The 27735-nt window shown below is 35.5% G+C and overlaps 1 protein-coding gene across 6 annotated transcripts in view; it reads right to left on the bottom strand.

Moving 5' to 3' along the window:
- The window catches only part of PDE1A (phosphodiesterase 1A), a 344668-nt gene that overhangs the window by 48185 nt on the left and 268748 nt on the right, over positions 1-27735 (bottom strand). For all 6 annotated transcript variants that reach the window (XM_044242484.1, XM_044242487.1, XM_044242483.1 and 3 more), the window contains 5 exons: positions 22265-22331; positions 18988-19104; positions 17984-18124; positions 9699-9799; positions 2309-2434 (listed from right to left, as the gene is read on the bottom strand). In XM_044242484.1, coding sequence (XP_044098419.1) covers positions 2309-2434; positions 9699-9799; positions 17984-18124; positions 18988-19104; positions 22265-22331 — 552 coding nt within the window. The remainder of the gene's footprint in view (positions 1-2308; positions 2435-9698; positions 9800-17983; positions 18125-18987; positions 19105-22264; positions 22332-27735) is intronic.

The raw sequence follows: 27735 nt of genomic DNA on the forward strand, positions 1-27735 counted from the left end.
TCCATATGATACTATAGCATTTGTTAAAACATTTCTATAAAAACATTCAATTAGGATGATTCTGAGTAGTTACTGTACAGAAATTTATAAAATATTAAAGGAATAAATTATTAGAATAATAAAGATGTTAAAGAACAAAACATAGTAGAAAAAAATCACACCGAAATAGCAATAGAATCAACTTTGAGAAGGAAAACGTTGAATTCAAAGGAATAACAATAAAAATTAATAATATTAAATGATATCTCTGGGAATAATGATCACTGACAAAAAATTAAACACTCTAAATGTGAATAATCATGTCTTGGACCACAGGAAATACCTCCAAACTTATCTCCCTACGCCTGCCTTTGCTCTTCTATTCTCCGCATAACACAGGCAGTGGTAACTTTAAAATCATTTTACAATTAGATGCTGGCCTTCTTAGCTGGAAATCCAACTGGGCTCTTGTTTTTTTCTTTCTTTTTTTTTTTAAATTTAATTTTATTTTTTCAGTGTTCCAGAATTCATTGTTTATGCACCACACCCAGTGCTCCATGCAATACGTGCCCTCCTTAATACCCACCACCAGGCTCACCCTGGTGAACCTCCCCATTCCCCTCCCCTGCAAAACCCTCAGTTATTGGACTCTGGACTGTTGTTTCTGGCAGAGTAAAATGAAAGGCGAACCAGTTTCCCAAAACAAAGTGTCTCCCACCACCCACATTAGATCTGCTTTTATAGTTGCAAAAGTGAGCCCGTATTTTTAACCCACTGAGCCACTCATGTGCCCCTGTGAGCCTCTATTTTTTACACAGCTTCAAAATGTCTTTGAAAAACCAGAAAGTTTGAGTATTTGGAAACGTACCCATCAGAAATTCGGGCTTGTTTTAAATCCTGAATTAACCTTTATTCATTTATTCACTCATTTATTTTGAGGCAGTTCTTTTTTTTTTTAAGATTGTATTTATTTATTTGACACACAGAGAGAGAGAGAACACAAGTAGGCAGAGCAGCATAGGGAGAGGGAGAAGCACAGGCTCTCCCCTGAGCAGGGAGCCCGATGCGGGCTCAATCCCAGGAGCCTGGGATGATGACCTGAGCCAAAGGCAGCGCTTAACCGACTGAGCCACTCAGGCGCCCCATATTTTGAGGCAGTTCTTGATTCCAAGGCACTTCATTTTTTTAACCTTTATTTATTTACTTTATTTACTTATTTTTATTGTGTTATGTTAGTCACCATTTTACCCCTCTGATATTTGAATGGGAAGCTTTTTGGCCCATTAACTAACTTTCAACAAAATCTTTGTTAAAGCCTTTGTTAAAGGCTTTTTTTTTTTTTTTTTTTTTTTTTTTTTAGAAAGTATAAGTAGGTCTCATTGACTAGTAGGGATATGCAGACATATTTGCACTAATAATTTCTATGTTAATCAGAAATTCATACTCAATTGGACATCCCTTATTTTTATTTGTTAAATCTGGCAGCCCTATAGTCAAATGAAAAGGCTGATGATGACCAAAAAATCAAGAAGTAGAAAAAGTTATGCTGAGTTGTAGGGGTACCTTGTATTATTTCCCTCTGTGCGGCAACAAGTATTACCCATCCATGGTGGTTTTTTTTTGTTGTTGTTGTTTTTAGCTGATGGATGCCTTGGAGAAACATAAGATTTCCCTCTGCATCTGGGTCATTTTAGCATATTGTATTTGTAATTTTTTCTTCAAACAGTGACTTTTTAATTTTTTTAAAAAACTAAACTCTGGGGCACCTGGGTGGCTCAGTGGGTTAAAACCTCTGCCTTCGGCTCAGGTCATGATCCCAGGGTCCTGGGATCCAGCCCCGCATTGGGCTCTCTGCTCAGCAGGGAGCCTGCTTCCTCCTCTCTCTGCCTGCTTGTGATCTCTGTCTGTCAAATAAATAAATAAAATCTTAAAAAAAATAGAATATAAAGCTAAACTCCATATATAGAAAAGTAATATATGAAGAAATCCATATTACAGTAAGATTTTGAATTTATTTAGGACCACATATTGGTATAATTAAATGGAGCTTCAGTACAGAGAGTACATCATTATGTATCCTAAACTATGTGTTGTGCGGTATGCAGTGTTGTGGACTGGCCATGATGTATACAGATGTGGAATTAGCCTGGGAAATAGCTCAACTCCAATCAGCAGAGCCTGGCTCCTGAACAACATCTTGTAGGTTCTAGTCCTTCTCACAGTCATCCAGTCAAGGGGAACTTTTGTAATATGAATTTCTTCATTTTAAATCGCATAATTTAAGTTTTTCCTGAAATTAAATTTCATCTGGGCTTCCTTTGAAACTCACCTCCAGTCATCTTTGGACAAATTTATCAAAACATTCATTTCTTCTTCTTGCATAAGTCGATAAGCTGCACTCACATGGTGATTCTCAAGGACAGAGCGATCATTATACAAAAGGGCAACATCTGACCTAAGAATTAAAAACAAAATGTCCAGTAGAGGATTTATCTTAGATTTCATGAGCATTTGCTAAATATACTCAAGTCACAAGATATCTCATCAATAAGAATTCTATAATCAAACACCTACATTTATGGAAGTACTTAGTTTCTTTTTTTAAACCATGCGATAGCTTTAAAAAAAATACTTTTTCTTTTTTAGAGCAGTTGTAGGTTCACAGCAAAATTGAGCAGAAGGTATAGAGCTTTGCCATACACCCCCTCACCATAGATATGTAAAACCACCTCCTCATTATCAGTATCCCACACCAGAGTGGTACACTGGTTATAATTTATAGGTCTACATTGAACGTCATTGTCACCCCAAATCAACGGTTTACATTAGGATTCACTCTTGGTGTTGTACACCCTGGGACTTTGGACAAATGTACAATGACATGCATCCACCATTATGACACTGCTCTGAGTAGTTTCATTGCCATAGAAATCCTCTGTGCTCAGTCTGTTCATCCCTCCCATGCCTATAACCCCTGGTAGCCACTGATCTTTTTACTTTTCTCCACAGTTTTGGCTGCTGAAGAATATCATATATTTAAAATCATATAGTATGTAACCCTTTCAGACTGGCTTCTTATACTTAGTAATATGCATCTAAGATTCCTCCATGTCTTTTCATGGCTTGATAACTCGACTCTTTTGAACACCAAGTAATAGTCCATTGTCTAGATCTATCACAAGTTAACCTCTCACCTACCTAAGGATTTCTCAGTTGCTTCCTTATGAATAAAGCTGCTACAAATATCCATGTTCATGTTTTTGTATAGACATAATTTTTCAGCTCCTTTTGGTAAATACTAAGGAGTGTTATTGCTGGACTGTATGGTAAGAATATGTTTCATTTTCTGACCAACTGCCAGAAATGGCTTCCTTAGTGGCTGTAACATTTTGCTTTCCCACTACAGTGCATGAGAAGTCCAGTGGCCACATATCATCACCAGTAGCTGGTGTCGTCAGTGTTCAAGATTTTAGCCATTATAATAGAGGTGTAGTGATACCTCATTGTTTAAATTTGCATTTCCCTTATGACATATAATGTGGAACACCTTTTCATATGCTAATTTTCCATCTGTATCTCTTCTTTGGTGAGGTGTCTGTTGAAGCACAGTTTTAAGTTGGGCCATTTATTATTGTAGAGTTTAGAGTTTTTTTGTGTATTTTGCACAACATCCCTTCTCAGATATATCTTTTGCAAATATTTCTCCTCACCTTGTGGATGGTCTAATTACCTTGATATTGTCTTTTACAGAGTATAAGTTTCTAACTTTAATGAAGTCCAGCTTACCAATTAGTTTTTGTGAATTTTGATTTAGTGTTGTATCTAAAAAGGCATTGTCCCATTCAAGATCATCTAGGTTTTTTCTTATGTTGACTTCTAGGAGTTTCATAGCTTTGCATTTTTACGTTTAGGTCTATCCATTTTGAGTTAGTTTTTGTGAGGAGAATAAGGTCTATGTCTAGATTTATTTTTTTGCATGTTCATTAGTTTCAGATCCATTTGCTGAATAGGCTAGACTGTGTTTTGCCTATTGCATTACCTTTGCTCCTTCATCAAAGATCAGGTGAAAGGTAAAACTACTTTTTATGTGTGTCTATTTCTTGGATCTTTCTTCTGTTCCGTTGATCTATTTGTTTATTCTTTTACCAATACCACACCATCTTGACTACTATAGCTTTATAGCGAGTCTTGAAGTTAGATATTATCAATTCTCCAACTCTGTTCTTCTCTTTCAGTAATGTGTTGGCTATTCTGGGTCTTTTGCCTTTCCATATAAACTTTAAATTTGCTTGTCAACATTCACAAACTACTTTGCTCGAGTTTCATTGGGATTGCTTTGAATCTATAGACCAAGTGGAGAAGGACTGACATCTTGACAATACTGAGTCTTCCTACCATGAGCATGGAATATCCCTCCATTGATTTAGTTCTTTGAATCTGTCATCAAATTTTTGTAGTTTTCCTGATATACATCTTATACATATTTGTTAGATTTATACCTGAGTATTTTAATTTTTTATGCTATTGTAAGTGATACTGTGATTTTAATTTAAAATTCCACTTGTTCACTACTGGTATGTAGGAAAGTGGCCAAATTTTGCACGCTAACCTTATATTCTGCAAACTTGCTATAATTGTTTATTAGTTCTAGGAGCTTTTGGGTCAATTCCTTTGAATTTTCTATATAGACTATAATATAACTTGTGAACAAAGACAGTTTTATGCTTTCTTTCCCAATCTTTATGTTTTCTGTCTCCTGTCCTTGCCTTACTGCATTAACTAGGACTTCCACTATGACCATAGTTTTAAAAAGGTAGTGAGAGAAATATCCTTGCCTTGTTCCTGACCTTACTGGGAAAGCTTCAAGTTTCTCACTGTTAAGTGTGAGGTTAGTCATCAGGTTTTTTGCAGATCTCCTTTATCAAGTTGAGAAAGGTCTCTTTTATTCCTAGTTTGCTGAGCATTTTTATCATGAATGGTGTTGGATTTTGTCAAATGCCTTTTCTCCATTTTGATATAATTTCATGTTTTTCTTTTTTAGCATGTTGATATGATGATTTCCTTAATTCACCAGTTTGGCCATAGTTTCCTTTTAATTATCTTAGTTTCCTTTTAATTATCATAGTTTGAATATACTTATGTCTTTTCTTTACAATTTGTAATTCAGACACCTGTAAAATAATCTAGATATGCCAAACAGAAAAAAAAAATTACCTGGTATCCTCATTCAAACATTGAATGAATCGAACCCTCTGCTGATGAATCAACCCATTCCAGATAGTTGATTACCAACTATTTTCTATGCCCTTAGACTAAAATTAGTTTGGATGGAGGGTAGAGGGAATGATGAAAATCATTTGATCTATTATGATTTTAGTTTTTTCTCCCTCATAATGTTGTGATTAAACTTGAATATTTAGATCCTACAGCATTAAATTAACTGAGAAAACCTTAAAAAAAAACACCAAAATCTGAAATGTGTGTTTTACCACCAATTTATAACAAACGTTATATTTTAGAGTGATGAACTCATCAAGGAAATTTTTTTGCTTTTCACCTGTCCATATTTTCACATCATTTAAGCAAACAAACTACTTCAAGCAGCATTGCAGAACATAGTGGTCTAGCATAAAGTATGAAATATTGCAAGCATTCTCAGATCTGTATCATGGAGCCCTGGCTTCTTCCTCTGTCCTCTTAGATTGCCAGATCATTTTGCAAGTGTGGAATAGAAGCGGGACCGCTATGTTTAATGTATTAAAATGGCACATCCACCCATGTATGTTGCCAAATTGGAGGCAGCAAAAATAGCAAAAGGGAAGTCAAGTTAAAACCTGTGCAACTTAGTTTCCACTTGCTGCCATGCCCAGACTCTTCGTTTTTCATTCCTTGTGGTAGACATATACTTCATCAGCACTGAAACTGCCTCATTAAGACTTACTGTTTTAGGCTTCTCAGTCAGTAGTACTGGTTATAGAACCGACATTACCACTGAATGTTTACCAAAGAATAGGAAAGGATAAATAAAATAAAGAATTAAAGAAACCTGGTTTCGGTTGCAAGGAAACTATTTGAGATCTGTATCTAATAATCTACTAAATAAACTAAGCTTTATAATCCAACATAGGGAAAATGACCTATGAGGTAGAACAATTACTTCATCTTTTATTTCTGGAACTATCATAAAAGTAGAAAAACATATGTAGTTAGCTAATGGTACATAATTCCATAATAGGTTTTCTTTTAATCCCAATGATGGCCTAAAAATTCTCTAACCAATAATCATAACTCAATATACAGAAAAGTACACCTGCAAACCTTGTTCAAGAGAGAACTGAATATATCTTGCCCAAGTATCTCCAGAAGTTCACGCAGATCATGGGAAAAACTGACATGTAAATCACATGTCATTTGTATCAGATGGCCTCAAATCTAGCCAGGGCAGTGTAACTACATGACATGGCTCTAAGTATCACTGTCCTTTACTTTCAGCAGCAAGCAAAGCTATATCTTTGAACTGGATTTAATTGTAGCACATTACTATGCTTTTGTCTCATAAATCCAATAAGATTCTGATAATACAGCACCATCTTAATGTTTGAGATGGTCTTTGACTGCTAAGAAAAGAACAAAACTCTAAGCAACATTCAGTATCCATGGTAACATGTAGCTCAGTATTTTTACGAAAAAGAAATTATCTCCATTTATTTACACTTTCAAGGATTTCATGAATTATAATGTCTGTATTGAACTCAGATCTAGCATTGCACTATGTTCTAAATTATTTTTTATTTTGCATTATCCAGTATATAGTTTTCTATATTAGAAAAGCATTCTAAATCTAAGTAACAATGAAAGATATAAAATACAATAGAATTATTGATACTTTTAACATAAGATCTTACTTTTTTTTGGACAAAATGGAAAGGTGTTAGAGTTTTAAAAGCACATTATATTGTTGTGTTTGTGGTCACCACAACATGTTCATTTATAGAATTCTTAAATTCTTGCATAATTAATCCTTTAATTGATCCCAGTAGGCAATATATAAGAAAATAAATAAAATACCAGACATTTTCTCCCCTTTATTTACAGAGTTTCTTAATGTAAAATTGGGGGGAAAATGAATTCTTCTTTCTCCCTCTTCTCTTTCTTTACTCTACCTTCTCCTCTTCCCTTTTTCTCCATTTCCTTCACCTTTTCTGCAGTCCAGAGCATAAGTAAGTTAGGACTCTTCATCAGTTGAAAACGGATGGTAAGGAGAAAGCTGGAAGTGATGGCCCGACACCACTGCTGGAGAAGGCTAGCCCTTGGCCTTCACTTTTCAGAGTAGAAAAAACAAGAAGTGTTCATGGATAACCAATCCCTTGCTCCCTTCTCCAATTGCTAAAACTGTGGGGCCAGGTCAGTAATGAGCTGTGTTTAACTAAAATATCACTCATTATGGATTCAGTGGATGTAGAAGGGTCTTTGACAAACAAAAATGATGTGCATGGTCTACCTTCACTTTGATGTTTGACACAAAAATGGAAGAGCTGCCTCTACTCTACAAATGTGTAAGTGATTAATATCCTCTTCCACATGAACAGACCTCCACGTCTGCCTTTTCCCTTCATGGTCTGTCAATCTCAAAAGCTCTGGGAATAGACGGAATGCCTTCCTCTGTCACATGCATATGGAATATTGTTCACCAATGAAATTGAAAGAGCTATCAAGCCATGAAGAGACATTGAGGAACATTAAATGCATATTATTAAGTGAAAGAAACCAGTCTGAGAAGGCTTTATATCACAGTATTTCAACTATTTGACATTTTAGAAAAGTCAAAACCACAAGATATTAACAAGACCAGTGGTTATCAGGTGTAAAGGCAGAGAGAGGAAGGGAGGGAGGGAGGGAGGAATAGATGATGCACAGGAGGTTTTAGGGTAGTGAAACTATTGTGTATGATACCATAATGGTGGATACATGGCATTATACATTTGTAAAATCCATTCAATGTGTAACACAAAAACTAAACTCTAATATGTATTATGGGCTTCAGTTAATAATAATGTATCAGTAGTGGTTCATTATAACAAATGTACCATACTGATGCAAGATGTTAGCAACAGGAGAAACTGTGGGGGTGGGGAAAGAGAGTTTATGGGAAATACGTACTTTCTGTTCAGTTTTTCTATAAATCTAAAACTGCTCTAAGAAATAAAGTCTACTATTTAAAAAAAAGAAAAAAATTAATTTTCCCTTAATAAGACTGGAGGGTTCTACAGTAATTCTAGAGCAATATCAGTCTCTCAACTTCCATCTCCATCTCAAGCAACTCTGACTAGTGAAAAACTTAGAGAAATGTCAGGGACTTATGTATATAAAGTTGGATCACAATGGGTCCTAGACACATTTTGCCTCTCAGGCACTGAGATTTCTGCAACCAAAAAGAACAGAGAGAAACTTTCTGTTATGAAATGAATTATGTCTCCCTAAAATTAACATGTTGAAGTCCCTTGTACCTTAGAATGTGACTGTATTTGGAGAAAAGGCTTTTAAATAGGTAATTAAAGTTAAATAAGGTTATAAGAGTGTGCCTTAATCCAATATGGCTGATGTTCTTATAAGAAGAAGAAGAGATACCAGGAATTTGTACCCACACAGAAAGGGTCATGTGAAGACAGTGAGAAGGTGGCCATTTAAACCAAGCAGAGAGGCTTCTGCAGAAACCAAACCTGCTGACACTTCTTGGACTTCTAGACCTCAGAACTGTGAGAAAAATTCTGTTATTTAAACCACCCAATCTGTGATTTTGTGATAATAGCCCTAGCAGACAGGTATATCTCCACTCTGGAAATTTGATTCTAATAACTGTCATTATTAGCACCATTAAAAACCTCATTTTCTAATTATTTTAAATTTAGCACTTCACACTAACCTGGAAATAAGGTTTCTTTGATTTTCTTCAAAAGCACAATTTTATTACTTTCACATACATAATGATACTAAACTAATGCCTTAAATAACATGTTGCAAGATTCATGTCAGTCAGATGTCTGAATTGTGTGATACTTCAAAGTATTAATTCTGGGCAGAGAGAAATTATCTGACACATTTTTACATTATTTAAATTGCTAAATATGTTAGTAAATATTTATACAGTTTTCTTGATAAATAATTGAAAAAGTGTTTGTAACTTAAGGAATTTTGCTAAAATCCATTAAAACTACTTACTAGACATCTTCACTGTTTTTTAAAAATTTTATTAAAAATAAGAGATATGGTATCTTGCCATTTGCGACGGCGTGGATAGAACTAGAGCGTATCCTGCTTAGCGAAATAAGTCAAGCGGAGAAAGACAACTATCATATGATCTCCCTGATATGAGGAAGTGGAGATGCAACATGGGGGATTAAGGGGGTAGGAGAAGAATAAATGAAACAAGATGGGATTGGGAGGGAGACAAACCATAAGTGACTCTTAATCGCACAAAACAAACTGAGGGTTGCTGGGAGGAGGGGGGTTGGGGGAAGGGGCGGTGGGGTTATGGACACTGGGGAGGGTATGTGCTATGGTGAGTGCTGTGAAGTGTGTAAACCTGGCGATTCTCAGACCTGTACCCCTGGGGATAAAAATATATTATATGTTTATAAAAAATAAAAAATTTAAAAAATAAGAGATACGAAGAAAAATAAAGTTTTAAGTTAGAAAAGTTCATGCTTTATGTAACTTACCTTGTCTGAATATGAAAGTTGTTTGTGGTTCCTGTATGCTCGTAATCATGAATGGCAGCAGCAAAGACCATTGCTAAAATTTCCAGTTCAGTAAGCCAGTGCTGGTAAATTAAAAAAAGATACTATCATATTTACAAAGCAGACTCCATGCTGTATTTCTACAAAAGAGATTTTCTGTGCAGACAGTATAAGTAATCATACAAATACATTAAATTATTTTTATTGATTTTAAATCCATTTTTCCTTCCTTTCTCACATGTGTTGATTGTGCATTATGGATGGTTCATGAGGTCAATGATTGTTTCATGGATTGTAGGTTCAAAATACAGACATTATAATGTTCCTTGCCAATCAGAAAAGGAGTACTTTTCCATCATTTAAAAGGTAAACCCTATGTGGATTTTTGAATTCACAGATTTATAAATCTGGGCCCTCATGAAATCGGTTACAGTTTAGTAATTTTTTTAGTTTAGTCACTTTTTAAAAAGATTTTATTTATTTATTTGACAGACAGAGATCACAAGTAGGCAGAGAGGCAGGCAGAGAGAGAGGAGGAAGCAGGCTCCCTGCAGAGCACAGAGGCCGATGCGTGGCTTGATCCCAGGACCCTGGGATCATGACCTGAGCCAGAGGCAGAGGCTTTAACACACTGAGCCACCCAGGCGCCCCTAGTTTAGTAATTTTTGACATTTGGGCCCATACACCATTAAAATATCTTTAGCTCAACTTTTGTAGAAGACCCTACTATGAAAAAATTTTTCACCTAAGAGTTGAAAATATTCACTTTGCTCATTAAACTGAACTTTGCTTATATAGTTCACATTAAGATTGGTAAGAGTTTCTAAGAATTTACCAAATTTGCTCTGCATAACACATATATTCTGACTGTGCAATTAAACCTAATAATAAAAGATAGAGCAAGTGTTTTCATTTAAAATCCAGACCACCCGCTTCATATACATTGATCTTTCTGTTATCAGGTGGATGGCTTAACAAAATTTCTCTGTTATTATAAGTCTACTAGGTAATTTGGTAGTTTATTCATCACTGAAATTTTGCGTAACAGTTTTACTACACTCTCTATTATGATAACCATGGGCCACTACTTAAATTGAAAATAAATAAAAGTAAGTAAAATTAAGTTCACTTTCCCCGGGGACAGAAGCCACACTTCAACTTCTCAGGAGTCACATGTGGCAAGTAGTTACCATATGGAACAGTGGCGATGTAGTGTTCCTGTCATCACAGAAAGTTCTGTTAGATAGTGATGCAAGTAGATGGAACTTGATTCTGGGATTGAAGGATCCCAATGACAAGGAGCTTATTCATTAGTAGTCTCACTCCACACACTTGAAACTATTACATTGTACAAAAAACAGAAAAATAGAAACTACATGCATACTTGATAAACAGTCACAGAAAAAGATACAATCGAAGGGCAGATAGAATGTCTATTTGGTGGCAGTGAGTTTGGAAGAAGGATGCACAAAGTTTTGCACCTAATGCCATGGGAGAAACAGAGAGATTCTAAATAGAAAGAGCAGATGCAGAATGATACTGTCGAGACCGATATGGAAATCGAATTGCCCATAGTACAGTTGTGTTGGAGAGTCAAGTGGAATGAGAATGGAAAGAGAGTGCAGATTATGGGAAGAGTTGATAGAGTACTTTGATTGGAGCTGATGAGTCTGGATTTTGTATAAGATGTAGGAGGGAGCTACTGTAGGTCCATGAGTCCAAAATGAGATGTGACAACTATTGGATATCATAATTGATAAAGGCATGATCTTATAAATTTTTGCTCCACTTCACATAATCTACCAGTTACCAGTCTGGTAATTGGCACATGGTAGGAACTTAATATTTGTCTGCTGACTTGAATTTCATGAGTTTTGCATTCGGAGGAGGCAGTAAGGAGTTGTGGAAAGAGAATATGGATAATCAGACAATCCTGGTTTTAAATCTTTGTTGGCCATGAGGCAAATTAGTTATTTACTCTCTCAGCCACAGTTCCATGAAAATAGAATTAGTGATCATTCCCTGTGGAATTTTAAGAGAAGTTTTTAAGTTAATGTATTCACTGTGTCTTTTGCAAATCTTGTATAATAATAAAATACAGAAAAAATGTCATTTTGCTGAACTTACTACCTTAAAAGCACTGTAGAAGGCATTGAGTCTGGAAAATAATTGTGAGCTAACATATCTTTAGTGATTACAATTCAAGAAGAAATGTCTCACAGCTGGATGACTGAAGCAGAAATGATTTTCAGACCAATGGGAGTTGATATAAGTAGCTATTTTGTGTTTATGGGTGCATTTAATTGTGAGTCATTAAAAGGAAGAATGGCCTCTATTATAGCCTGAAGTGGGACTGAGCCTCCAATGTCCCCAGTGAGACTGTGGAATTAAACACCATGAAATGGAAAGCAATTGAAGTTAAACCAGGCTTTGTACCCCAGAAACTCTCTGTTTTATTAAAAAAAAATTGATCCAAGAAACAGGTCACCAATTTTCTTAACCATATCCTAATTTTTCTAAAGATCTTTTTTATTTATTTTAGAGAGAGTGCACATTGGGTAGAGGGGCAGAAGGAGAAGAGAATCTTAAACAGACTCCTCACTGAGTGTGGAGCCCAATGCAGGGCTTGATCCCAGGACCCTGAGATCACAACCTGAGCCAAAACCATGAGTTAGACATTTAACAGACTGTGCCACCCAGGTGCCCCTTATGTATTTCCTATTGATTATATTTAAGATCAACAGATTTAACTGTCATTTAAAAAAAGTGATATTTAATACCTACAATAATATAGAAAATGAAGCTGCAATTATAAAAAACATTAAATTAGGGCAGCAGAGATGGGTTTTAATTACAGATTATCTCATAAGCATTTAAAATTATCTTCCTAGCTGTTAAAATTGATTATACTTATTTCCTGTTTTTAGTCTCATTATTCTCTGCTTCCATAAATAGTACTTCCTCCACGAATCCCTCTTATTTATTGCCACACTATGGCCCTAATAATTAAGTTTAAATGATAAAATAGTTTGAAGAGTGAAATATTGAACCCTCTCACTTAATTTAAGAGCACACCTATTTTGTATTAGTGAAAGTAGAATTTTGGGCAGATTTTTAGTTCCTTAGTTGTTCATTCATTTTACATTGGTGCCAAATGAGAATTCCAACACAGAAAGTGAATGCTTATATTCATTGATTTTGTAAGTGATTCATGAGAATATGCCAGAGAATGAGGCTGAGTCCCAGCACTCTTCCCAACTAGCACAGTGGTCAGTACATAACCTACATGCTTCTGGTTTCTCATGGGCAGATATAAAGGGTTAAAATGATGGGTCGTGAGCAGTGTAGACACTGTGTTTCATCTAAACCACAGTTTGCATTTTGCCTAGAGAAATGCCCAGGTAGACTAACTCTAAAAGGAGCAGTCCCCAAAATATATCATAGGGAGATACTGACTGCCATCAATAGTTATTATAATGATATCAGAAAGAAAGGAAAAGGAATTAACATTGGCTGGACATTTTAGCTAGATGGTCTCTTTTGTATAACCATCCTACTTTCCACTTATGAGGTAAATATTTTTATCTTTACTTGGCACGTGACAAAGCTGGATCTTAAAGAATTGAGTCAATCTGCCAAAGGTTACATAGCTATCAAATGGCAGAGCAGGAATTCAACCCAAAATCTGATTCCAAAGTTTCTGTTCCTTCCAGAGATCACAATATTCCTTTTATGGATGACTACAGCATTCATTACTTGAAGGAGACAATATGCAGAATACATTTTTCCCAGGTTTTAGAGGCAGAATTTCTAAAGAGTTTAACTGGGTATATTGATGGGTAGAAGCTCTAAATCGAGCTTTAATACTTATGATGTAAGTTTTCATATCTGAATTATTCAGTGTGTGTATGTTTATGTGTGAGAGAGAGAAAGTGAAAGTGTATGTGCATATTAAGGCTGGGAGAATTTCCGGTCAGAAAATCACATTGACCTATTAGTTCCGGTTGTGTCTAAAACAGCATAATTAACAACTTTCTTAGCTAAATTATAGGGTTGGACATCTTTTTCTCTAACTTGAATAGGATGAGACAGTTTGCTATAACTTATCCAGTAGTAAAAAGTATCATAATAATATTAATACATAATACACATAAAATAATACAATATATAATAAAAATAAATTGACGTTATTGATATTAGGATGTGTGTTAAATACCTACCATGTTTCAGGAACTAGGTTAGGTGCTTTACATATATGGTATCTGTGCCTCTTCATTGTCATCCTACATGGTGGTATTATTAGTCACATATTAATGACAAGAAAACCAAGGTAGTGAGTGAGTGATCTAGGTCATGGTAGAGCAAGGTTTCAAACCTATGTCTGGTTGCCTTGAAAGCCTACACACTTTCTACCCTTCCAAACATTGTTGTCTGGAAAGCCATTTGAAAGAAAAGTATTTCCACAGAGTTGGTAGAATAGAGGCATAGTGGCATATTTTTTGTAGAAAGACTGGAGAAAAACTGAGTCAATCCAGAGTATGGGAGGCTATTTCTGGGTGTGGTCAAGGGACTACAACTTCCAAAGCAAACAGATCTCATAGCATCGTTCCTTCTTCTACTCTTAATATTAGAACACAGGGTCAGGAGCCCTTAGACACAAGTGTTCCCTTACAAAGGCCCTTGGAAGATTTCAAATTCAGAGAGACACTTGGAGGTGGCATTTGGTGAAGCAATTTTCTCTTCAGCCAATGGAATGAGCTACCACACACCACCGCTGCCTTGGCACAGGGCTACAAGTTAACTGCCAAAGGACAGAGAGGGACAGACAGAGGGTGTACTCGCATCAGCTCTCCTCTGCAGGGTCTCCTCCCAGGCTGAGGGTATCCTGTGTGACAGTAACAAACTGAAGGACAGTAGCTTCATCACAGACCCCTTCAATCACTAGTCCTCAGACCATTTTGCAGGTGGCAGGCTGCACGAGTCACCTGACAGTTTGGGGCTGCCCAGAGTGCTCCAGAAATGTCACACAGATAAGACCATCCTGAAATGGCAGGGCATCAACTAAAACTAAAGCCAGTGACCCAGTCTTCCCCACATCAAATCCGAGGAGTTTCAGCTAAATCAATATTTCTATAATACATTTTTGTTGTTTCAAAGAACCAACATATTCATCTGTGTGAAAATTAATACACGCCTACCGCTACTTTTTTCATCTGAAGAAAAGCTTGTTAAAATAACTTCCCTAAAGCTATCAAGCTGGCTGTGAAACCCAGTTTTCACAACATAGTCAGGCAATAAATCTGTAATTCATTTTGCCTTTCCTCTTACCGTCTATTATAAAGTTTCTCATTACTTCCTGTAGTTGAAATGTATTTTCCGGATCTCAGACAACAGTGACAGTCTTCCACTAGACTATTTTTGTAATGGCCAAACTAATGGATGAGTAAAGAGCGCACTGACACATTGTTGCTGAAGGATGAATTAATCAGAAACAATTTCTCCAATGAAACGTGCTAAAGTAGATCGAAGTTCTGTTTATGATTGGTAAGTTAAGGACTACGTGATTTTTACTAATGTCAAATTTCTAGGAGTCATGCCAGGCTGGGCCAGATTTCCCATCTTCCAAAGAAGTTGGAATGGCTTATTATATCCGGGAACAGGTCCTCCTCACAAGCCTGAGGGAAAAGTCACACCGTGGATTTGAATTTCTGTATTTACGTCATCCTTCATCTCTTCAATGTCACCTTCAGAAGAGAGGTTCTAAAGCTGAAATCAGAGACTTTTATTTGGCTCCCTTTATACTGATAGCAAAAAAAAAAATGTACTTAAGCAGAAATATATTTTTAAATGATGAAGTTTTGGTTACTTCCCAGCATAATATGGTACACATCTTCTCAATGAATTTCATAATTAAAGCAGATATTTGATTATACTGAAGTAGGCATTACTTTTCCATTCCATCTTGTTCTGAAGAAACTTAATCACTTCAGTTTCCATTTCAGATAATCATTTAAATATTTCATTTTTTCAGCTAATTTTTTTTTTCAAATCCACAGAACTCAGGAAAGAGGACATGCCACACTTAAAATGAAAATCATCTCACTATCAGATTCAAGACCAAGGCCTTAGAGAGCAAACAGCAAGCAGCTCCAACCAGGAAGACGCTGAAGTGACTTTTTCAAGGATAGCAGCATTTGCTGCTGTCAGGAGGCAAAGAGCTCAAGAAACAGCTGTGACAGTGAAGTCCTATTAAAGCAAAGGAACTTTAAAAGAATTTCTCTGTGTGTGTGTGTGTGTGTGCACATGCTAGAAACAATTACAAGGAAGGTTACTTATACTACTTCCTAAAAGCTTATAATATCTTAAAGCCATGTCTTTGCATGCTTGATTTTCTACTGATTATTGTTACCTTCTACTTCCTCTTTCTACATGTCAAATCAGACTCCTGGAAAGAAGAGTGAGTAAGCTTCAACCTAGGACCAAGAAGTTTAGCCATGACTGCATTTGATCTCAGCCAATGGGTATATTTATACCGTAAGTCTGTGATGTCCACATATATAACTTACTACAGGAAAACACAAGGTCTGATGTTGACAACACATATAGTTCAGCCTTCTACAAGGTCACAAGGAGGTCATGCTACTGCCTCAATTAAAGAGATTTCTGCCTCCCCCAAATAGGACTTAACTCCAAAGCAGGTTATGTTGTAATTTTGTAGTAGAATGCAGATTTCTGTTGAATTGGCAGTGAGATTCCAAGAAAATTCTTTATTAAATAGAAGCCTTTATTAGAGGTTGAGCTCCCAGCCATTAGCCATTACCAAATGCCAGCTATGTGAGTGAACCACCATGGGTATCTTGTTTAATGATGTCCTCAGCTATGGTTGCTAGCTGATTTTAAGCCCATCAGTCACCACAACTGAGAACCTGCTAGTTGGGACGCTCCTAACTAAAGACCTTGGAGAGCTACTGATAAGTTGTTGTTTTAAGCCAGTAAGTTTTGGAGCAGTTGTTTTGGAGCAACAGATAATCAAAACATGGGTTAGGAGTGGGATCTGAGCCCAAGGCATTGATGGATGTGCAACATTTTTGGAGGCAAAGAAAGATGAAGAAGAGGAGCAAACAATTTCTTCAATCATCATATGAGACAGTATTGGATGAACCATAGTTAATAGACTGTGTAGAGAACAACACACTACAGTTTCTTGGGGAAAAATAAAATTAATATGAAAAATTTCTATATATAACAAAGTTGAAGAATCATGTAACTGTTCTAAGTTTTCAGGATCTTCGGGACAACAATGTGGCTCTAGGGACTTTGCATGGAACCAGATTAGAAATAATCTCTGGTGTGGACAGATGAGATACTGAGGATCTCTGGGCCCCAAAGAGTATTAGTTACATAGACCTGAGTGTCAATGACCCAATAGAATGGGTATGTGACTTCTGAAGTCAAAATAGATAGGCAATGTATATTATGGGATTTGATGGAACATTCTACTTAAAAGCAATTTGTGACATTGCTTCAGCAGAGGCTGACACATCAGGAATCAAGAAGGTACCAAGATTTGGGCATCTCCTATGGTCTGTCTCCCTTTGAATCCACCTCAGTGTGGAATTTTTAGAAGAAAGAGTTGCTTCTTCCTTTTCACTTTCTGGGAGTCACTATACACTCTGAGACATTACAGAAATTCCAGGCAGAGTCAGAATTCCTAACATCTACTCGTTGTTGTCCTGGATTGCATTGCTGAATCATTTATTTATTTATTCATTGATTCATTTAGATGCAAAGAAGAGGAAGGAGAATTTGGAAAAATTCACATAAATCATTTCCAAAGTCCCTATTAGGATTTGATTGTGATTATTAGTGCAAGTAAAAGAGAAAAATCCACAGAAGTCAGCTTGGGAGAACATGAGGGAAGAGCACGGTAATTAACTTTAATCCCAAGACTTTGTGTAGGTCACTTTTTGTTTTTGTTTTTTGGTTGATTCCTATATGGAAAAAATTATAAACAAAAATGTCCGGGAGTCCAAATTTCGGAAAATTTGCAATATATTTACATTTGCCTCTGGGTATATTTTTTCATGGAGTTAAAATATTTTTTGGAAAATGTATATTATGAGTAATTCATTAATCCTCAAAAATCCGAAAGATCATCACATAATATTCCTGTGGGTATTGAAGGGACAATGGCAATGTGAGACAATGTAGGAGAAAGGAATTTGATGTTCCAAATTAACAAACTTCAGTTATAAAAACTTTCTTACCATGATACCTGTATGAAGCATTATGTAATGCACAGTTTGAGTGACATCAGCTGCATGAATCAAATTGTGATAAGGATTTTTGTATTTGCTGTAACCAACTTCTAAACCTTCTGCAAAGGAAATTAGGCAAGAAACAGGAATCTGCAAAAAGTAATAATCATGATTATATTTTGGCCAAAACAGTAGCACTAAATCAACATGAGCACAACAATGTTTGGGATGGGACACAACAGTGAGTCAGATGTGGGCAGTAGTTTTTTGAGGTTACATGTAGGCTGTTTTGAAAAACTATTTCATTAACCTGCTAGCTTTCAATCCTAAGAAAGATTGTAACCCCCAGGTACTTAACTAAGGTAGATGAAATAACAATCTTACCCATACTGTTGCCTTTAAATGTTTATATCTCCCACAGTCAAGACAGAAGACTAGTTCTTAAAAGAGTAAAATTCCCAATTACAATTGGTGATGTCTAGTTTTTCTATCTGTAATACAAGGGATTAAAACAAATGACCTCCCAGTACCTTCTATCTAAGATTCTATGATTCCATTGGTAATGATGAAAGGTATAGGTTGCAGAGTGCTCAGAAATCTGGATCAAATCTGCTGCTTAAATGGCTCTAAAATGAAATTAATTAGAAGCCCTTTCATCTTGGTTTAAGAAAAGCCATCAGGAAAGGTTCATTCTGTGTTTTAGGAACACAGAAGACGATATGTGTTAAAAACATAGCTCATAATCATGACGTGATTTGGTCTGTGGGTAATTCAGGGGGATGTTGGTATCTTGTTTGAATGAGGCTACAGTGGCTCACAATGTCCGTGTGGATATATGTCAGTGAGTCATGGATAATGGCTGCATCATGTGGTGAACTTGTTCCACTAGTTCTGTGACCTGCCAACTAGAAATGTTATAAAATGCATTGATTAATGACTCGATGTTCTGCATTTTCATTCTTATTCAGATAACGAATTCTAAGAGCACTTCATTTTTGTTCCATGTTTCTGACCTTGAAACGATTGATAAGATCATATCTGGTAAACAGTTCATAAATCATAAACTTCAGACTGTGTTCTCCACTTGCTTCGTTTAAGGCAAATACATCAAAAGACCATTTATCAACGTCCTGTAAAAAATGAAAAAAGGAGTAAATGCTTTAGATGGCAATATCATTTAGTTGTTTCTTTCTGTGAAAAATTCTTGGAGAGATCATGCATTGTAGATTTAGTAGGTCACATTTCTATTTAGAACATCAGACTATATTTTTTTCCAGTGTCTGGTATGACAGAGCCACTTAGTATCTATGGGTTCACAAAAATGAGGCCATAATGGGTAATATAAGTGTTAAAATATTCCCCGTAATCCCAAAGTTATCAAGCTTGATGTAATAAACCTGATAACACTATAATAATGATCTTATTCTCAGTCTCTCTTCAAATTCATGCTATAAATCACTTGTCCAGAGGAGGCTTCATTTTTTTTTCTTTTTTTTTAAAGATTTTATTTGTTTATTTGACAGAGATCACAAATAGGCAGAGAGGCAGGCAGAGAGAGAGGAGGAAGCAGGTCTCCGGCTGAGCAGAGAACCCGATGCGGGGCTCGATCCCACGACCTGGGATTATGACCTGAGCCGAAGGCAGAGGCTTTGACCCACTGAGCCACCCAGGTGCCCCAGGAGGCTTCATTTTAAGGTATGTGGGTGGTGTCAGGTTACGTGGTTATGTGGGTGGTGTCAATGGAGGAATAGGAGAAAATAACCCCAATTTCTATTTCCCACCCACTACATTCTACCCGGCTTGAAATTCCACTGTAAGAGTCAATGCTTTGATTTAAAGCTTTGATATTTTATGTCTTCTTTTAAATTTCAAATAACCTAGAAAGATAGAGTATATACTACCTTATTACTCACTCTAACCTTGGCTGATTCATTTACACTTTCCTCCAGGGACAGATGGGAAGGAAAAGGAAGTGAGTCTTTTGATAGAGGAGAAGGAGGAGGAAAGTAATTATAGCATTTCAGGCGATTCCCAAGGGAAGTGGTCAGGCCTATAGGGAGATACATACATAGCCATGGAAAAAATCCACTAACAGTGGGAGAGAAGGCTACGAGAGCTATGCCAAACCATTCCAGCTACTTCATGATTTTTGATTTAAGTAATTGCAGGTTGAAAACTTGCAGAAGGGTTCACAAAAAGGGACTTGTAACAGGTGATATCAGTCCTATACACTAAAGAGGTTTTCATGTAGAGTGGTAGCTCCAATGCTAAATATAGCAATGAAATTTCAAAAATTTAAAGAAATACAACAGTCAGTTCTAACGATTATTAGAACTTCCTAGCAAAGTGTGTGCTTACATACACACAGCAAGTTTCGTATTGAAGAGGGCAACCTTAAAACTGTGCCTTAATTTTGAATTGGAGCTGGGATTATTTACAACTTCATTTAATACATTTTTAGAGAGGCCAACAATCTGTACTATAACATGCTGAAACTAAACTGAGAATCTGATAAATAGTATTCAAACAGTCTCTTAAAAATACTGCTTTTGTGTAAGCCTGACGACTCATAGACCTGTAGCCCTGGGGCAAATAATACATTATATGTTAATAAAAATAATTAATAAAAAATTAAATACTTCTTTTGAAAAGAGTAATAACAGCTTCAAATGGTATTTTTAATCACTTGAAAACACCAGTGAGATGGTTTTTGATTTGCTTGTACGTCTTTGTTAAATTCCTTGTACTTGGTCTTGATTTGATCCCCAAACACTTGCTTTACAAACACTTCATAAATTTAAAATCTCTGAAGGTTGTATGAGCAGTCATTTTAACATCAATAAAGCTCAAATGAGGCCAACAAATCTCTTATCAAATTCCAAAGCTAACACAAGTATTAGTTCAGATTGTTAGGAGGCTGCTATTTATAGGTCCTGTTCGGGGTTTCACACTGAGTAAAAGGTTAGTTCTCCACTTTGGGGATTTTTGTCAACAATGATGATTTACACTTATAAAGTACTACAAATGCTCCCTTGAGGATAAATAAGACCAGAAGGTATCTCAGGAAGTAAGAACTATTTAACTAAAAATGTTCTTTACTAGTGATATTTCCTCCCTCAACCTTTTAGTTGATACATTTTTCTCTACTACATTTTAGAAGAGTGTTTACTTTCTCTCATACTAAAATATTGTGTTGGTTTCTAAGTAAATGTTATTAAAATAAAAAAATAAAAATAAGTAATATTCTTGCTCACAGTTGATGAAACAAAAATCTCACATGATCCAAGGAGTATTTAATATCCTATAATGTGACATTTCACTTATATACCTGTCTTTTTTATAGCTTTAGAAACATAAATATAAAAAAGTGTTCAAGAAAAACTATTTCTTTAAATTAATAAGATTAAAGTCTACTATGCAGCAAAGAAAAAAAATGTAAAGGGGATGTGTAAAAGAAAATCAACAAAAGATATAATATAAATAGCAATATAAATTTAAACTAGAAAGGAGTTTAAAGTATCAGAAATAAAGCAACTCAGGATATTCTGTTGCCCATGTCTTTTCAATTCTTGGTGATACAGGAAAACCACCATGAAATTGTTAGAGGAGACAAAGTTGAATTTCTCTACCGAAATGAAATAATAGAAAGAAATAAGAGATGTTAAGTGATGAGCTTAGAATAGGAACAGAAATAGGAACAATGCTTTTGTATACACACACAGTAGAAACAAGTGAACCAAAAACTTTCACTACTTCAGAGTTTTGGCTCCAGTTACTTCTAACATATTTAATACTGCATTTGGGCATCAGCCATAGGAAAAGCAGAGATAAGAGAGTTGAATTTTTTTATTTTCTTTCTTAATTTTATCTTTTTATGTGTTCTCAGAACTAAAATTCTAAACAAATTTCTTTCATGTAAGTTTTGTCCTGGAACACCTTTTTTTCAATGCATGAAACTTTCCCACAATATACATAACAAAATACATATATTCTGACAAGTCCTAGTGCCATCTCAAAATTGAATTCAAGATCCATCTAAACAAAGCATGAAGAAGGAAAAAAATCACATATCTGTGTGCACACACATGCATTGACTTAATGTAAATCAAGCCTCAGTTAAGTCTACAATGAGCCATGATTTGGAACACATGACATGTGAATGGCTACAGTATTTTTCATGTACCAATACATAAGATGTAGCAAAGACTTATTCTCATTTTCTCCCAGCCATTGTAAGAAGATTTGAAAAAATGACTATTTGAAAATTTAAAATAATTGAAATTATTTCACCTTTAATGTTACTATGACAGCTTCTGGATATACCAAACCAACCATGTGATAAGACTTTCTGTACATCCTGTAAAAGAAAAATAAGTGTGTATGTAAGACTCATTTATTCAAAGATTTCAACTATTTTTTTAAAACGTAAGGGAAAAGATTACTTTTGACATGTTCACCTTTTATCATTAGTTACAGGCTCTCTTTGTGGTAATAATGATTACTATGATCACCACTTATTGAGAATCTACAATGTGACATGGGTTAATACGAATTTGTCTACACACAAACACCCTACTAAGTCAATATGACTGACATCTTTTTCTTTGCTTCATCTTATTAAAAGAGACTGTCCTTCATATGTGCAACAAACTTTCTGGCATGCCCATACTGATGAGAGAAGAATATTCTTGTTTTGCATCCATTTATGTGCCAAAATTTTAGATCAGGAAGCTGAATTTCACTAAAATATTTCCTTTATGGATTTATTTCTTTCTTCTTTTTTTCTTATAAAATGGAAATTACAAGACAGAAAATGTAGTATCATCAGAATTTACATAGCTTCCTTTTTTAAAGTTAGAAATTTTAGGGCAGAGCATATTGACAAAAATTGTTGCAGTTTGTTCAAATTGTCATGTAATAAAAATTAAGAAACATTATGTAGAACAAAGTTATTTCCATTTTTATAATAGCACCAATAAAAATATTTTTATCCATCAGTAATTTGCTGGATTTTCTGATAGGTAACCAAAATGACATAAACCAAATCCATGAAACTCTTCCATTAGTTCAAGTGACAAGAAAATCAATGTGATACCCCAATGTGTAGGAATAGCATAGACTTCTATTCAGAATGGGCAGGTACAAGGTTCATCCCCAACATCCTGGGAAGAAACATTTAACTATGAATCATTTCCCTTCATTTTCATATTGTCAGTCCATTGGCAAGCTACATTCCTAGACTATACTCTTGTAATTTTTCTCAAAATGCCTGAACAAAGTAAAAATTTAATGATTATATCATTAATTTATGTGAGGGAGGTTAATATAAGAAATAGCCACTTGGAAAATATTTTGCTATTTCATAAAACTACTACAGGAGACGCTAACTTATTTTTTTTTAAGATTTTTAAAATTTCTTTATTTTAGGGAGAGAGAGAGTACAAGCATGAAGGCAGAAGGAGAGGGAGAGAGAATCTCAAGCTGACTCCACATGGAGTGCTGAGCCTGCAGGACTCACTCTCACAACACTTAGATCATGACCTGAGCCAAAGCCAAGAGTCAGACACTTAACTGACTGAGCCCCCCAGGTGCCCCTAGATACTAAGCTTTTTGATTCAAGGTACCTTATGGATTTAAAGCCACAAGATATATTTCTTAGTTTCTATGTAAAACCTCTCTTTTAAAGATAATAAATGCCAATAATTCATGTCTCTCTCTCTCTCTCTTTTTAAAAGATTTGTTTATTTGAAAAAGAGAGAATGCCAGTGAGGGTGGGGGTGGAGGGAGAAGGAGATAAGCAGGCTCCCCAGTGAACAGGAAGCCTGAAGTGGGGCTGTATCCCAGGACCCTGAGATCATGACCTGAACTGAGGCTAAGAGACGGTCACTTAAATAACTGAGCCATCTAGGTGTCTCTCATGTTCCTCTTTTGAATCTTGACTTCTTAAAAGCTCAGAATTAAAATATTGCATTTATGTATACCTCTAGCCTACCTTCCTTAATAAAGTATTTCCCCATTTTATCACAGAGACCTTATTACTTTATTTCACTATTTCCATTTAATGTTTATTTTAAATGACTCAATAATTTTTGAATGTGGGTAATTGGTTATAATAAAAAATCATCCTTATTCTCTATTTCTCGGAAGATTTCAGAGCATTTTATAAATAAAAATACTTATATTAATCACTACATTGAGATAGGTATAATTATGGTAGTTTTGCAGGCAAGGAAAATAGTAATTGTACTATAACAGATCCAGAAAATAATTACTGTGAATAATGACATTTAGTTGTTTTGTAGGATTTTTTTCTGGGAGACAACAGTCTTTTCTATCTATTCTTCTAGTCATTACTACTAAAAAATAGAGGGATGGGAAATAAAGGACGATGGATTAGGAAAATAAGGTCAATATAATAATGAGTAAGAAATTTTAAAAAATTAAGTAACTTTCAATCCTTGTGACTTCACGTCACCAAAAGGCAGTAGGATACAGCAAAAAGAAGACATGCTTTAAATAACAGACTAGCCTCTCACTAGCTATGTGACCTTTGGAAAGCTATATAATGTCACTCATTTGTAAAATGAGGATAATTATAAGTTTTTTGTGATGAGTAAATGACATAAATGTTTAGCATAATATAATAAGTGCTCAATACAAGAAAGCCATTAGTATCATTGATGTTACTGTTCTCACTACTCTGCAGCCCATGCTGTTGCCTGCAATTCTTAGGTTCTTTGGGGCTCCCAGGGCTCTGTCAGAACTCTGGTGCTGATCTCTTAGAACTGGAATAGGCTTAAGGAGTGAATGTCAGGGTGCATTCTCGTTACATGGAATATAAAGCAAGACCAAGAAGATTATCTTTCTGAGGAAATGGAGGAACTTCCCCATTATCTTTCCTAATCCTATAATTGGAAATAAAGTATTAGGACAAAAAAATAAGGATGACTGGAATCAGAATCTGTTTGTGGCAGACCGTAATACCGCTGCCTCACACTTGCGTAAATAACTGACATACTACAAGTTGCTGAAAAAGAACAATGAATTTCCTGGACTCCTGCAGGTGTTGAAAGTCCTGGAAATACGGTAGATTATTTTTGGAAGCTTTTACTACAGTTGCAATGTGTAATTCAAGAACTCAAAAAAACTCCACGAAAACTAAAAACTGTCTTATGTCAGACGTTGTGTTAGGTAAGAGCCCAGAGCGAACAAGAAAAAGACAGGCACTGCTTTTGTGAGGCTTACTGAGCAGTGAAGAGGAGCAATAAATAAAAAAAACACATGATTACAAGCAGCACTCGGTGCTGTGAGGTAAACCACTGGTCAGGGCAACAAAGTGATGAACGGTGTGCACAGCGATCAGGGAAGGCGTCTGGAAAGACAGGAAGGGCCAGCCAGGAGCAGGGGCAGGGAAAATCATTTTTGGTAGAGGGAATAACAGGATTATGGTTCCAAGGGAAGAAAGGGTTAGGGATGTGCATTGAAATCAGAGCAATATAGAAATTCAGTCAAAAATGAAGGTAGCACTTGATGAGACAAGAAAGTTAAAAAGTGCTGAACCCTGAAAACCATGATACAGAAATCACCCTTAATACCAAGTGAAATGGAAAACCATCAAGAGATTTTAAGCTTAGGAGTGACAGGGACTAATTTATATTTTAAAATGTCCCTGTAGAATGACTTGTTTGGAGAGGGCAGTTGAGGAAGTGAGGACCCAACTGGAAAGCTACTGTCCTGTTTCTGATGGCAGATGACAGAGCTGGGGACTAGGGTTTCAGGAGGGGAGACGGGGAAGTGAGCAGATGGGAAAGTGCACCTGGGTAATGGAATTGCAAGGACCTGTGGAGACATGGAGTCTTGGGAGGGGAGACTTGAGAGAATACTCAGGAAGGCTTTCTAATTTTCAAAATGGATGACAATTATCTTTGAAAATTCAAGATAAACATAGGTTCCTATTTTATGCACCAACTAATGGGAATTTCATTTCCATATGTTTGTAACATACTGTTTTCTTCAAGACTGTTTGTCAGTTAAGTATATTTGATATTTCTATAGGTCATTAAGTAAAATATTTTATGTAGCATATGAAAAAAATGAACACTTAGCAAACGAATAAATTTTTACGGAAATCTTAATCTTTCACTGGATAGGAATAGAAATTTACTCCCACAGTTTGCCTTCTTTTCAGTTTGCCAAGTTCTACAATATTTTCTTGAAAAAGACAAAATATATATTCTTTCAGCAAATCACAAATATTCTCTTTTATCTGTGATTCTCTCACTGACTTTCTGAACTATTATTGAGATATTTTTGATTTGGTGTTAATGAAAATCAGTAAATGTCATACATTTTCCTAAGTTGTTTTAAAATTATGGTTATACCACTATAGATAATCTTTCTCTCCAGCCCTGCTTCCCTGTTGCAGATTTCTGGTCCCACCTGGCAGAGTTGGGACCATTTTATATACCTTAAAAGGGGGTGTGGTTATCACTTTACCACACTAATAAAATTGCTTCTTATGAGGATTCTTTTTTCAAAGCCAATTAAATATGGCTAATAAAATACTCAAAATAATTTAAATAATCACCGAGTGGTGGTTATTGTGGATAATAGAGGCACAAAGCAAGAACTTCAAGCTTTATGTGTTGTAGTTATATTTTTAAATGGCATCAAATACTTCTTATTACTCTCATTTACATTTTGGAAACCCAAATGTGTTTCCTATTTTTCTTTTAACAGGAAAATTAAAGTGTATACTGTTCATTAGAAATAATAACTAGAGATGTCAGAAGATGAAAAATGATGTGGTCTCTCTCAAATTTAAGTATATTGACCAAAAAATTCTCTCTTCAATTTTATTAGTTTAAAAATGTTTCATCTTTATATACATATAACTTAATAAAAAGTAATTGTTTTTTAATCTAAGTTATTTCTAATAACTAGTTTTCAGAATTGTCAGATGTAACATCTTTATTTCAAGTAATTTCTTTAGCTTTAATTCTGGAACATCTTGTTTCCTAGACAGAAAAATAGACTGTATTCTTAAGGGCTAGACAAATATAAAATTAGGCCACATTAACATGTATTTCACATGAGAAACTACGGGGATTTGATTTGGTGCTTCTAGGGGCCATCAAGTATTCCTTGCTTTAGTGACAGAAATGTCAAAGAACTCTACAAAAGCTACATAAGGAGCTTTTCTCCCATGATGCAAAGAGGATGGTCTTTTTGACTTAATGCAGAGAAAGTCTTATTTGATTTTAGTATGTAGTATAGAATTTGTTTTATGAAAAGTTACATTTTATTCCAGTAAAATTAGTTGTGTAATGTATGAATGTGATGTATGAATGTGGTATAATTTAATAAATTAATAAAGTTACTCGCAAAGCTACATTTGAGGTACACTAGACATTCCAAAGTCTGCTTTTAGTCTTTTCTTTTTAAAAAATATTTAATTTATTTATTTGTAAGAGAGACAGAGCACACAAGCAGGGGGAAGAGGAGAGGGAGAGGGAGAAGCAAACTGCCTACTAAGCAGGGAGCCCGACATGGGGCTCGATCCCAGGACCCCAGGATCATGACCTGAGCTGAAAGCAGACACTTAACTGACTGAACCACCCAGGCACCCCAGTCTTTATGTCAAATTAAAAGGAATTAAAGTAATAAACCCAGGACAAAACAGTTTTATTAAGGCAAATTCATAATGAAGTTCTAAATTTGCTCATTCTGGGTATACTTACAATTGCAGTGTTCCTCAGTAA

The sequence above is a fragment of the Neovison vison genome, chromosome 3 (assembly GCF_020171115.1).
Source record: "Neovison vison isolate M4711 chromosome 3, ASM_NN_V1, whole genome shotgun sequence".
NCBI classification, from domain to species: Eukaryota; Metazoa; Chordata; class Mammalia; order Carnivora; family Mustelidae; genus Neogale; species Neogale vison.